General features: G+C 39.3%; 1 protein-coding gene across 1 annotated transcript in view; it reads left to right on the top strand.

Moving 5' to 3' along the window:
* Positions 1-13,229, top strand: part of LOC144592138 (uncharacterized) — a 59,536-nt gene extending 46,307 nt beyond the window's left edge. The window contains exons 6-9 of the mRNA XM_078396545.1: positions 1,865-2,009; positions 6,454-6,636; positions 11,209-11,348; positions 12,274-13,229. Coding sequence (XP_078252671.1) covers positions 1,865-2,009; positions 6,454-6,636; positions 11,209-11,333 — 453 coding nt within the window. The 3' untranslated portion in view covers positions 11,334-11,348; positions 12,274-13,229. The remainder of the gene's footprint in view (positions 1-1,864; positions 2,010-6,453; positions 6,637-11,208; positions 11,349-12,273) is intronic.
* The last annotated feature ends 758 nt before the right edge of the window (positions 13,230-13,987 follow it).

Here is a 13,987-nt window from a genome sequence, read left to right as displayed (position 1 = left end):
GACAGATTGCAAGTCACAAGATATGACATGGAGGTGAAATTCGTAAATGGACTATAAAGCGAATATTTGAGTGTTGCTATTTATTGACAAATTTAAGGGCAACGATTAAAAAGCTGAAAAGCTGTTGTACAATATATTACCTTTTTCTTTGGTGATTGTTATTTCTGTTATTATTAAAATAATTATTTTGTTTTCTGACCCATACAAGGTCAGATATCATGTAAATCAACACAATTATTTTTCTTTTGCTGGGGCATGGAAAGTCTTTTTCTGAATTTCATTGGGGACCTGGGTTTTGTTTCTGGTGAATTCTATTATTTTTTTGATTCTCAACACTAATCACAAAGTAACTATTCTTTTCAAACAAAAATAAAAATCACACTCCAGTTGGTAAGGCTCAACATTTGGAGTATGTCAAAAATGGGTATTGATTTATTAATTTAGATCAAATTAAGAATATTTTTTGACAACATAAGAAGGTATTTTATGTTACCAAGTGAAACAGAACAAAAGGCAGTCTTGCCAATGCAAGCAAGAGGAAAAGAGTTCAGGCCAAAGTATTCAAGCAAATTGTTCCCTTTGGAACATACACACTTTGTCTATTCTATTAGCTTTCTTTCTAAGGTGAAAACTGGCACATTCAATCACGATCTTAAGAAAAAGTATTTAAAAAATGTTAATATGAAATTGAATTTTCACAATATCATTCATTTAGCGAAATGATTATCTCAATTTGTTATTTGAAAAATATATATTTAGTGCCTTGAGAAATAATGGACTTAGTTCTAGACTATAGCTCACATTTACTGGACTCAGATGAGGAAAAGCATTCCTAAAATGTGCGATCACTTAGCCCGTTAGAAGCATGGACCATAACTGTGAGTTAGATCTTAAGTCCTTTTTGTGCTAAAATATGAGAATTTGGGGTCTATATCCTGTGGCACAGAATTATGGAACAGAAATATTTTAGCTCCATTCCCTTAGGTAGTGAAACATAAAACCTTAAAGTATAAGATAGACACAAAAAGCTGGAGTGACTCATTGAGTCATAGAATGATACAGTGTGGAAAAAGGCTCTTCGGCCCAACTTGTCCACACCGGCCAACAATGTCCCAGCTACACTAGTCCCACTTGCCTGCGCTTGGTCCATATTCCTCCAAACTTGTCGTACCCTTGTACCTATCTGTTTCTTAAATGATGGAATAGTCCCAGCCTCAACTGCCTCCACTGGCAGCTTGTTCCATACACCCACCACCCTTTATGTGAAAAAGTTACCCCTCGGACTCCTATTAAATCTTTTCCCCTTCACCTTGAACCTATGTCCTCTGGTCCTCGATTCCCCTACTCTAGATAAGAGACTCTGCGCATCTACCCGATCTATTCCTCTCACGATTTTGTACACGGACTCAGCGGGTCAGACAGCATCTCTGGAGAAAAGGAATAGGTGATGTTTTGGGTTGAGACCCTTCTTCCTACACAAGTCTTACAGCATAAGGACATTGAGCAGATAGGCTACAGCAGAGATCTATGGAATAATCAGGTCCTAAACCTTTTTTTGCAAGGTTTTATATTGTCCATATGACAAATGGACTAACTTTCAAAACTAATTTTAACATGAGGGTTTCCATATACATATACTTAATTTCAGCATTAATTGCAACAGCTTATTCCAATTAGCACATAATTATGCAAAAATTAAATGTGTGAATTCTGGAATCAAAAGTCACAGCAATCAAAGTACATTCAGTGTATGTTAATCCAATTGTAAGTTTTGTTGCGACTGTTTTAGATTCAGTGACCTGTGAATATTTTTGATGTGGATTAGCCAATTTATTGTAACTTGTCTTTTCTGTATTTTGTACAGCAATATGAAAACTGGCGTCCACACCAGCCCGATAGTTTCTTTTCTTCTGGCGAAGACTGCGTAGTTATGATCTGGCATGAGGATGGCCAGTGGAATGATGTTCCATGTAACTACCACCTGACCTACACATGTAAAAAGGGCACAGGTAAGCTTGGTGTTCACTGTCTTACTCGGGCCTCACTATCAAAGCCTGTCAGTAAAAACACATCGCAGTAAGTTGTAGGGTGACTGCCACAAATAACAAAAGTGTACATGGATTATTTGCAGCTTCTGTGCTGTCAATGTATAGAGAGTGTGTTGCTTTTGTTCTCTAGTTTAGCTGATAGCAAGTCGTGGTTCAGGTATCATTATTATATGCTGGACATTTCGATTATGTCCCTGGACACAGTACAAAATTCATCCATTTCTTCCTGAAGATATTCAGTCTTGGTGCAAAATACTTGCCTGTATCTCCAGTAGTCATTAAACTATCTCATCCAGCTTTCTGTTCAGCATCTGTTGAACCAAGACAGATGTTATAAGTTAATCAGCTGGAAGAGAGTGTTGCATCTGATCCAGTGTTGTTATGCAACTTTCCACTGGGAAATTAGTAAATACAAGAGCAGTATTGTTTTTGGATTTTTGTTGCTTATCTTCTGGATAATGTCAGTCTATATCTTACAGGCTACTTTCAGTGCTAAGCTTTAGCTGCTTAGTAATTACAGCGCGTTTTCATAGGATTTGTAAGGGAAGGATTATCAGATGTCCAGTGAAAAGGGTAAAGGAGGTTCTTGGAGCCTCCTTGACAAACATGTAACATCTCACCAACTCCTGGCCCACTACTGATTAAAGTGGAAGAGACACATTCAGAGTGGCAATGAGGATATTGGGTCAATTTGAGGAAGCACAGTGAAGCCAAGCAGGAATTGTAGAAGGAATACACACAATCTCACAAACTATTCTCCAGCCGATTTGGCCGGATGCTTGCTGCTCCATTTATGGTAGAGTGTTGAGTTCCACATTGACCTCATCAGTCACCGTAGAAGCTGAAATGGAAATGTTATACTCAATCCCAAGCAATAGCCTTAGAAGCAGTGATGCTGTAGAATGCCCAAACTTATAACTGTGATCACTTAAGTTATTGGTCGTGGCATGTGTCTCAATGATTTCAAAATTAATTAAATGGCACCATTTAAAATTTTGTTTTTTTACTTTAAAGGTTAAATGGTCATTTGCTTTAATTAGAGTAGAAGGAGGTTTGGAAATAATTTTGCATTTTAGATAGACAATAGACAATAGACAATAGGTGTAGGAGTAGGCCATTCAGCCCTTCGAGCCAGCACCGCCATTCAATGCGATCATGGCCGATCACTCTCAATCAGTACCCCGTTCCTGCCTTCTCCCCATACCCCCTCACTCCGCTATCCTTAAGAGCTCTATCCAGCTCTCTCTTGAAAGCATCCAACGAACTGGCCTCCACTGCCTTCTGAGGCAGAGAATTCCACACTTTCACCACTCTCTGACTGAAAAAGTTCTCCTCATCTCCGTTCTAAATGGCCTACCCCTTATTCTTAAACTGTGGCCCCTTGTTCTGGACTCCCCCAACATTGGGAACATGTTTCCTGCCTCTAATGTGTCCAATCCCCTAATTATCTTATATGTTTCAATAAGATCCCCCCTCATCCTTCTAAATTCCAGTGTATACAAGCCTAATTGCTCCAGCCTTTCAACATACGACAGTCACTTGTCACTTTTTATATAATGGAATGTATGAGCACACTAATCAACAAACAGACAAATTAGGACCAAGAGTAAGTTATTTAGCTCTCAAATCTGCACTAACTACCATTTAATAAGAGGAGGGCAGATCTGACTATAACCTCAACTCTGCATTTCCATCCATATGAAATGTCTCATCCCCTTATCAAGAAGCATCCATGCCCATTTAAAAATTATTCAAGGACTCTGCTTCCTCCATTCATTGAGGAAGGGAGTTCCAAAGATTCACGACTTCTGAGAAAATTGTTCACCAGATGTATTCAAGAGAGAGTGAGAAATAGCTCATAGGGCTAACGGAATCAAGCAGCAACAGGGTACTGATTCTGGGCCATCAGCTGGCTCGAAGGGCCAACTGGCCTACTCCTGTACCTACTTTCTATGTTTCTATGTTTCAATTGTGTCTTAAGTGGGCGGTTTCTTATTTTTTAACTGTTTTGGTGTTGGGTAGGTCAGCATACAAAGACTCACCATGTTCCAGTGTCAACTTTAGTCCTTTGTTTTATCGGGCAATGGGAGTTGTCCGATGATACGGCATTTTCCAATGTTTTTCTTCTCAGCCTCTCTTGAAAAGCTCCAGTAAATCATTAGTGGAAAGAGCATGATGAGATATGAATTAAAAATAGAACCTGCTGTTAAGCCTAATTTAGTTTTGTCTTAGAGTCTCTGAGTCACGCTCCCACTCAATATCAAGGTTCGGAAATGTTTCCCCTCTCTGCACGTCAAAACGCAGGCTAAAAATAAGCCTATCCTGTCTTTAGACCAATCCACTAGAGTTATGGAAAATTGTTTCCCAGTCAGCGGAATTCAAAAATAAATTCTCACAATGGGAATTAAAAGTTACGTGTGAAATTTCAGAAGCTGTGATGTATGAAAGAGTGTGGTTGCTGAATTATTCCTTTCAACTGCACACAGATATATCTATTTTACTTTATAGACAATAGGTGCAGGAGGCCATTCGGCCCTTCGAGCCAGCACCGACATTCAATGTGATCATGGCTGATCATTCTCAATCAGTACCCCGTTCCTGCCTTCTCCCCATACCCTTTCTGTGAGGCCCTTCATTATCATTCCGGGAACATTTTATTTATTGTCTATTATTGCTTGGCCTTTCAATGTACAGTGGAACGCATTGCCACGTGCAGACGATTTATTATTTAATGCTTCAAATGCTATCAAATGCCTCCATTTCTAATGCAGCCCACCACCAGGGATATGTATTTATGACCGCAACCACAGCCACGTTTGTTCTCTTGGTTTATAAAAATAATCATCTACTCCTCTCTCCGACGAGAGTTCAGCAACGTCCTCTCTCACTGCTCCCCCTCGGTGATTCCTCCTGCTCTCTGACTCCACGACCATGTTTTAACCCATGAGTTACTCCAGCATTTTGTGTCTACCTTTGGTTTAAACCAGCATCTGCAGTTCCTTCATACACATAGGTATTTATGTATTTAGAGATACAGTATGGAAACTGGCCCATCAGCCCACCGAGTCCACGCTGACCTTCGATCGCACTAGTTCTATGTTACCCACTTTCTCATCCACCCCCCTACACATTTGGGGTGATTTACAGCAATTAACCTACAAACCTGCATTTCTTTAGGGTTTGTTCACTGGAAAATGATTTTCCATAACTCCAGCGCATTGGTCTAAAGATAGGATAGGCGAATTTTTAGCTTGCATTTTGATAGGCATTAAAAGGGGAAACATTTGCAGAGGAGGTTTACCAGAATGCTGCCCGGATTGGAGGGTTTTCATCTACAAGGAGAGGTTGAATAGACTTGATTTGTTTTCTCTGGAACAAAGGTTGAGGGGATGCTTGATTGAACTTGATTGAACTATATAAATCATGAGAGACATAGATAGGGTAGACAGTCAGAACCTTTTTCCCAGGGTGGAAATATCCAACATTAGAGGCCGCAGCTATGAGGTGAGAGGGAGAATATTTAATGACGATGTGAGGGGCCGCGTTTTTGTTTACACTGAGAGTGGTGGGGGCCTGGAGCACATCACCAGCGGTGGTGGTGGAGGCAAATATGATAGTGATGTTTCAGAGGCTTTTAGATAGGCACATAGAAATGCAGAGAATGGAGGGATATGGATCATCTACAGGCAGATGAGATCAGTTTGATCAGATCAGATCAGCAGATGAGATGAGATCAGAACAAGGCATCATGTTCAGCATAAATAATGTGGGCCAAAAAGCCCATTGCTGTGGTATACTGTTCTATGTTCTATGAAACCCGAGCACCCAGGGAAAAAACATGCAGTGCTAGGCGGAATGTGCAAAAATTCAAGGATTGAATCTCGGCCTCTGGTGCTGTGAGGCAGCAACTCTACCAGCTGATTAGACAGAACTTGATTTGAACTAATATTTTCCTAATCTCATTTTCATCCTTGGCTTTTGTGCTTTTCGTGAAGGGGGTGAAGAATAGTTTGCGCAATACAGAGGGAAATTATTTAGATGTATTCACCACATGAATTAGAGCAGCAAAGTGGTGCAGTGGTATGAGTTGCTGCCTTACAGCACCAGAGACCCATGTTCGATCCTGACTACGGGTGCTGCCTGTACGGAGTTTGTATGTTCTCCCTGTGGCCACCTGGGTTTTCTCCGGGTGTTCCGGTTTCCGCCCACATTCCAAAGACATGCAGGTTTGTAAGTTGTAAGTTTGTAAGCCTTCTGTAAATTGTTCCTCGTTTGTAGGATAGAACTAGTGTACGGGAGATCATTGGGTGGCACGGACTCGGTGGGCTGAAGAGACTGTTTCCATGCTGTATCCCCAAAACTAAATTCATCGTCAATGTTAACATGTAAACTTTTTTTTGTTCAGTTGCCTGCGGCCAACCACCAGTTGTGAAAAACGCTCGAACATTCGGAAAGCTGAAGCCTCGATATGAAATAAACTCCATGGTCAGATACCACTGCAGTCGAGGCTTTATCCAACGCCATTTCCCAATCATTAAGTGTCGAACGAATGGATACTGGGACAAGCCAAAAGTTGCCTGTTTAACGCGTAAGTTTGACCATGATTTTGTGAGAGATTGTCAAGAGGGAGACAGAAAAAAAAGACATCCCTAAACTGTGCACAAATTATTGATTAAAATATTTCTGAATACAATTTTTTCCTCCTAAGGAAAAATCCTATATTGAAGTTCATGTTTATAAGTTCCAGGAGCAGTATTAGGCCATTCGGCTCATCAAGTCTACTCCGCCATTGAATCATGCCTGATCTATCTCTCCCTCTCAACCCCACTCTCCTGCCTTCACCCTTTAACCACTGACACCCTTATTAATCAAGAAGTGATTTTAGCAAGTCGTTTTCTGCAGTGACAATAGTTTTGAATAGAAATAAAAGGACAGATCTTTTGCATCTGTTCCTTTTTTCCTGCTATTGTCATTATATTTTTTAGGGAGCTGTGGAGTATGTTTGTCTATGACACTTGTCTATGCCTGTCTATGACACCGGTTATCTTTTTCGGTGATCAGTTGATTTTAGATTGTCTATTCTCAGGTTTTTTTTCTTTCCACTAAATGAATCAGGTAAAAACAAATCAGGTAAAAACTGGCCATTTTACACGAGACAATATCATTTATAATAGTTGACGCCATAATTTGGGCTTGAGCTCTTGAAATGCCAGTTCAAAAGGAAAAATATGCTATATCCCTTGAAAAATAATATTTCAAGTAATGAGAAATCTATTTTTTATTCATAGTTAAAAAACATTTCTGTGACCTATTTGTTGACTCAAAAGTCTTTATTTTTTGCTGAGTAGAGCAAACTATTGCAGTGTTGATTTTTCACTCTGGACTATTATTACAATTACATAGACAGTTACTCTGCGCAGCCTTCGACACAAATCATGTTAACTCTTTAATTATCATTTGTAGTTATCTCAGATTGGAAGCATAACATGATTAACATTGGCATGAATAGACTGGCCTGGATAGAGTTGATGTAGAGAGGATGTTTCCACTTGTGGGAGAGTCTAGGACCAGAGGTCAAAGTTTCAGAATAAAGGGACGTTCCTTTAGGCAGGAGATGAGGAGGAATTTCTTTAGTCAGAGGGTGATGAATCTGTGGAATTCATTGCCACAGGCGGCTGTGGAGGCCAAGTCAATGGATATATTTAAGGCAGAGAAAGATAGATTCTTGATTAGTACGGGGTGTCAGGGGTTATGGGGAGGAGGATGGTGTTAAGAGGGAAAGATAAATTGAATGAAGTAGACTTGATGGGCCGAATGGCCTAATTCTGCTCCTATCACTTATGAATTTATGAATAAATGTTTTATTCTGCATGCTTTCCAAACTTTGATGTAGTAATCTTCCCTGAGTAAAAAAAAATTGATAACCTAAGATGACAAAAATATTAAACGATACTCGTGTATTTGATTATTCATATAAATGTAACATGAATATAGAATAGTACAGCAAAGAAACAGGCCCTCAATCCCACAATGTCCATGCCAACCATGATCCCAATTTAAACTAATCTTTTCTGCCTGCATAAGGTCCATATTCCGCCATGCCCTACGTGCTTAAGTGCCTATCTAAATATTGTTTAAACTTTGCCGTTGTTTTCTGCATCATCTCCTCTGGCAGCGTGTTTCAGGCATGTGTGAAAAAACATACCTTGAAAATCTTTAGAGGTTCTCCACCTCTCCCCCCCCCCCCGTCGTATTTCATATTTCTATCCTGGGGAACAAAAAAACACGGACTATATACCCGATTTATGCCTCTCATAATTGTATACACCTCCATCAGGTTGCCCCTCAGCTTCTTGACGCTCCAGAAGAAATGATCAAAAAGTTTGTCCAACCTCTCCATATATCTAAAATTCTCCGTATATCTAAGCCTCTCCAATTCGGGTAACATCCTGGTGCACCCTCCCCAAAGCTTCCACAGCTTTCCCGCAACATGGTGACCAAAACTGCAAACAGTGCTCCAAATTTGGCCTAACCAAAATTTTACTCGGGTACTACATGACTTGCCAACTTTTATTCTTAATACCCTGACTGACAAAAGCAAGTATGCCTATATCTTCTTTACCTATTTACTGTGGTTGCCACTTTCAGGGAGCTGTGGACTTGCACGCCAAGATCCCTTCTATATGTTACTGCTCCTAAGGGTCCTACCATTTACTTTTCCTGTCCTCGTGCATTTGACCTCTACATGTGCCAAACCTCACACTCCCTGGATAAGGCTCAATCTGCCGTTTCTCTGCCCAAATTTCGAACTGATTTATATTCTGCTTATTTATATCCTTAGACAACCTTCCTTATTTACCGCAACGTCGCTAATTTTTGTGCCATCTGCAAACTTACGAATCCAACCATCTGCATTTTTGTCCATTAAGCAGAGATTAGTGTGGGCTCAATCGTTCAAATAACAAAGTATCTTTGAAAATATTGTTTAGCAATAGCTAAAGTCAGTCAAAATATATTAACTACCTCTAAATGCAGACTATTAACATTTTCCTTTGACTAATCTGCACTCGATAAGCAGCTGTATCGTATTACTCATGTATGGTCAGAAGATGCCAGCATCTCACCTCAGCAGTTGTAAATTTTACTGAGCGATAGAAAGAAAGCATGCAAAGAGTTGGAAATGTGTAGCAAGACCAAAACCGTTGGAAATATTTATTAGGCCCGACAATGACTGTAAGGAGAAAGGAAGATCCAACTCCAATTTTTTTTTAGTTTATATTTGAGGAATCATGAGAGAAATAAATCAGGTAGATGCACAGAGTCTCTTGCCCAGAGTGGGGGAAATCAAGGACCAGAGCGCATAGGTTCAAGGTGAAGGGGAAAAGATTTAATAGGAACCTGAGGGGTGACGTTTTCACACAAAGGGTGGTGGGTGTATGAGGAGGCTGCCAGAGGAGGTTGTTGAGGCTGGGACTATCCCAACATTTAAGAAACAGTAGACAGGTACATGGATAGGATAAGTTTGGAGTGATATGGACCAAGCGCAGGGAGGTGGGACTAGTGTGGCTGCAACATGTTGGCTGGTATAGGCAAGTTGGGCCGAAAGGCCTGTTTCCACACTGCATCACTCTATGACTCTATATTTGGATTTCTCATTCGCATGGAAACAGGGAGGCTAGTCAATGTGTAGCTTTCCTGACATTGACTAGAACTAATGTCAATGTCATTGCAGTCACCCCAGGCCAATGCCAATGTTTCCAGGAGTGTTAAACTCTTTGTCTATGCGCATTAGGTTGTGTTAAACCTTGTTCTTAGTTACCATTGGATGATAGTGGGATCAAATACTTTGACCGGTTGCTTAGAACCACCAAGCCCAGAGTCACCAATTAATTTGGCTTTTTATTATTTTTTGGTTAATTCTGAAATGAATTAACCAAAAGAAAAGTGTTATTTGCACATGGCCACAATTCACATATTAATGTTTCAAATATAACTGAAGTTTAAAAAGTAGGTCGCACTTGTCTCATCATCTTCAGAAAGAACTGCCCCTTTCATGGTCTAGATGAAGAAACTACAAAAGACAAATCAGTCTGAAGAAGGGTTTTGACTCAAAACGTCACCTATCCATGTTCTCCAAAGATGCTGCCTGACCCGCTGAGTTAATCCAGCACTTTGTGTCCTTTTGGGAAGACAAATTAGTCATAGTCAAACAGCATGGGAACAAGCCCATCGGCCCAACTTGCCAACGCCGACAAACATGTCCCATCTACACTAGTCCCACTTGCCTGCATTTGGCCCATATCTCTCGAACCTATCCTGTCCAAGTACCTGTCTAAATGTTTCATAAATGGTGCAAATTGCTAAACATATTCAAAATACTTGATAAATACCAATAAATACTGCCTTTTTAAGAAATAATTCTCTTGCCCTTGGAAGTATTCTTTGTAGGTAACAGCTATTGTTGGCATTATAGCATAATTGAATCCATGTCTGTGTTGTTGTTCCATCCCTATCTTTATTAATTTTTAAGGGCTGAGGGCAAAGTAATGTACTGCCCATCAGTCACCGTTATTAACAAGATGGTGGTCAGTACCTTGAAGCTGCAGAACCTGTGGTGAAGCTCTGCCCAATGTGCATTAGGTGGTGTTAAATCTTGCTCACAGTTATAGAGTCATAGGGTGATACGGTGTGGAAATAGGCCCTTCGGCCAACTTGCCCACACCGGCCAACATGTCCTGGCTGCATTAGTCAGCTTAAGGTATGCAGAATATTTTAGGATTTTCCACCAACATACAATTGTTTGTGTTATGTATTAGTTTTATTTAGTTTAGAGATACAACGCGGAAACAGGCCCTTCGGCCCACCTGGTCCTTGTTGACCAGCGATCCCCACACATCAACACTATCCTACACATACCAGGGGCAATTTTTTACACATACGCCAAGCCAATTAACCCACATACCTGCACGTCTTTGGAGTGTGGGAGGAAACTGAAAATCTCGGAGAAAACCCACGCGGTCATGGGAAGAACGTACAAACTCCGTACAGTCAGCACCTGTAGTCGGGATCAAACCCGGGTCTCTGGTGCTGCAAGCACTGTAAAGCAGCAACTCTACCGCTGTGCCGTCCATTAATTGTCTTTTTTTTCCTCCCTTGATAGCTTCCATATATCAACAGAACGCCCCTAGGTATATTCATGGGTTGTATCGAAAAGGATCGAAAAGTTCATATGGCCGAGTCAGACACCACCATCGCTGGATCAGCAAATTCCATTCAAGACACTGACTACACCACTGAATGGTGGGAAAACTGTTCCTTGCAATTCGAGCCAAACCTGTTCCAAACAGTGCCTAGAGTAACACATTTGGGGAAGGGGAGGGTGGGGGAATTGGGTGGGGTTGGGGGTCGATTTTATTTTATTTGATGAAACAAAACATTTGGGAGAGATCAAGCAACAGTTTCTTTGAATGTGCTTTTTTTTAAAAGGACTGCAAAACGTTTCATTTCAAAGACGATTTGAGGAAATTAAATTCAAACGGAACTACAGTCCACTTGCTTGTTTGTCCATTTCACGGTTCAAATACTTCGGCAGACATTTGACGATTCTTGACAGACAGTAAATTTGCTTTACAAATATTGGACAAACTTATTTATGTGTGCTGAAAACTGCGCATCTTTTTGCAGGAGTACTTTAACTGTTTAAAGCATATAAAGCATTTTTGCACCTTTTTCCCATCATTAGTTTTTCTTTAACGTTCAGTAGTTACAGTCATATTAGCAGTTTGTGCCAACCAATCGCAAATTGACATTAAAGTAATCTTTTTCACTTTGCCAAGCGAACTTCTGAAGTATATGTTTAAAGTTAAGAAGTCCATTTTCTTTATAGCATTATTTCATTCAGTTATATTTCTGTCACCTGGTGGATATTTTAATTTACCTTCCTGCAACATTTGACTGTATTGCAAGGAGCCCCCGCGTAGAGAAAAATCCATGCCGCAATTTGGCTGCAATAATCCAGAGATTGCCTGAGGACCGTTTAATTTTTTTGTCCTAGAAACACTATTCTGATCTCTGTAATAAGCAATGTTAAGTCTACAGAGAACGAAAAAGGATTATGGTGCATTACTGCGAGAGAAAACTATTTTTGTAGAACGTGAATGATTAATTGTCTGATTCACAAGTATTCAGCAACACCCTTCCTCAAAACAGTCTTTCACTTCTACAGCTGCAAGACCCTGTGTAGTGTAATTCTAAGGATGCAAGGTGGGATCAAGCCCAGAGACTGCATTGTGAAGCTGCTCTTTAACTCACCTGGATACAAGCAATCAAAATAGCAAATGCAAAAAGGACGCGATGTTACCTTTGCAAAGACCAATTGGGTCTTTCTGAGGTTGAAGTGCTAATATATTAACTTTCTCAGATATGGCAGCTTTTTGCAGCCTTCACTAACCACACTACAATACGGAGCTGCCTTTTGTTAAAAGGGTGAATATAAACCTATGTTTTTTTGTAAAAAAACTCCAAAAAAATAAATTAATTTTTGTATATATAACCATCTTAGTGCATTTTTTTGAAAAATGAATGTTTATGTCTGAATGTGGCAGCTGTATAGCATATGTTGATGACGTATGGCCATTTTGTTTAATTCTTGGGATTTTATTCATTTGCTTTAAGGAATTGGATAGAGAAGCAACAAACTATATATTTTTGTAACATTCTGCCGTTAACCCTTGGGCATCTGCATAATGCAGCATGTGCTTTTTTTAAATTAGCTCTATGGAAACAGATCTAAATATTTCATTTTGAGTCAAATTTCAAGGGAAATTTTTTTTATATTCTAAGCTTCTAACTTTCATTCAAATCTGTGGATTCGGGTGGAAATTTTCAATCAAAACTATTGTAACGAGAAGAACTAAATCTCATTGATTTATGTTCACCTGTGGAGAAATGAGAGTAAAGAATATATTTGTAAATCCAAGGGTTAATTCGTGGTCAGAGCAAAATGAATGTCCGAAAATTAAAACAGATCTGGCCAGCAGTTTAAAAAAAAATGTTTTGCAGTAAATTCATTTCTAAAAAAGAAAATATCCTGGTTGTTTCATCCATTTCTGTCTCATTTTGCTTTTTATGAACAGCAACTAGAAATTACTCTGTATGAAAATTTCCCTTTACAATGCACATAGGGCAATATTGTATTTATATTTTAAATTGTATAGTGTATAATGTGAATGTTTGGATTTTTGTGACTGAAATACTGAAAATATTTGTTACTTTTTTTTTAACATATGTGTTTCACCAAAGAAACCAAATCAAATCCTGGTCATGTTGTTTCTATTTTCATGCATTAGTCCTACTGATAGAACTGACTTGAAAACCATTATTAAAAGAAAATAATGAAGCCTCTGGTTGTACTGCAGTTTGGAGATACAGCATAGCTTGTTTATTTTCTTTGCATACTTAAGGCGTTTCAGAACTCTAGAATGGTCTTGGAATCTGCAAGAAATTTTAAGATCATTCTCCAGGATACTGCTGTTAGCATTCTAGAAGAAAAGTAATAAGGGAATTTAAAAAAAAAATGTCTGTAGCTCTTCACCTTTCTTGAACTCTGTGCAAAAAGAAAATGGCAATGATAAAATGAAACCTTAAAATGTCAAAAAATCATCCTTTTGGATAAGGAAGGGTTAATTTTCCAGTTACAGTGGTTGCACTGTGATTAGGAACAATTATTCATGATAAACTCCTAATCGCCCAAACAGATAAGCAACTATTATTTAATTATTATCATAGATTGAAATAAGAATCATCCACCATTTCCCTCGTATAGTTTGAATGCAACAACAGAGCCTACATTAATAGTTGGAAAAGCGCTAAAAAAATCCATCCAAATGCATTATGATCAACCAGTGTGGGGAATTAAATAGATGTATCAAACCTTCGAC

Source organism: Rhinoraja longicauda, chromosome 3 (genome assembly GCF_053455715.1).
Source record: "Rhinoraja longicauda isolate Sanriku21f chromosome 3, sRhiLon1.1, whole genome shotgun sequence".
NCBI classification, from domain to species: Eukaryota; Metazoa; Chordata; class Chondrichthyes; order Rajiformes; family Arhynchobatidae; genus Rhinoraja; species Rhinoraja longicauda.
The sequence above is the reverse complement of the archived record's forward strand: the minus strand, read 5'-3'. Positions and strand labels throughout refer to the sequence as shown.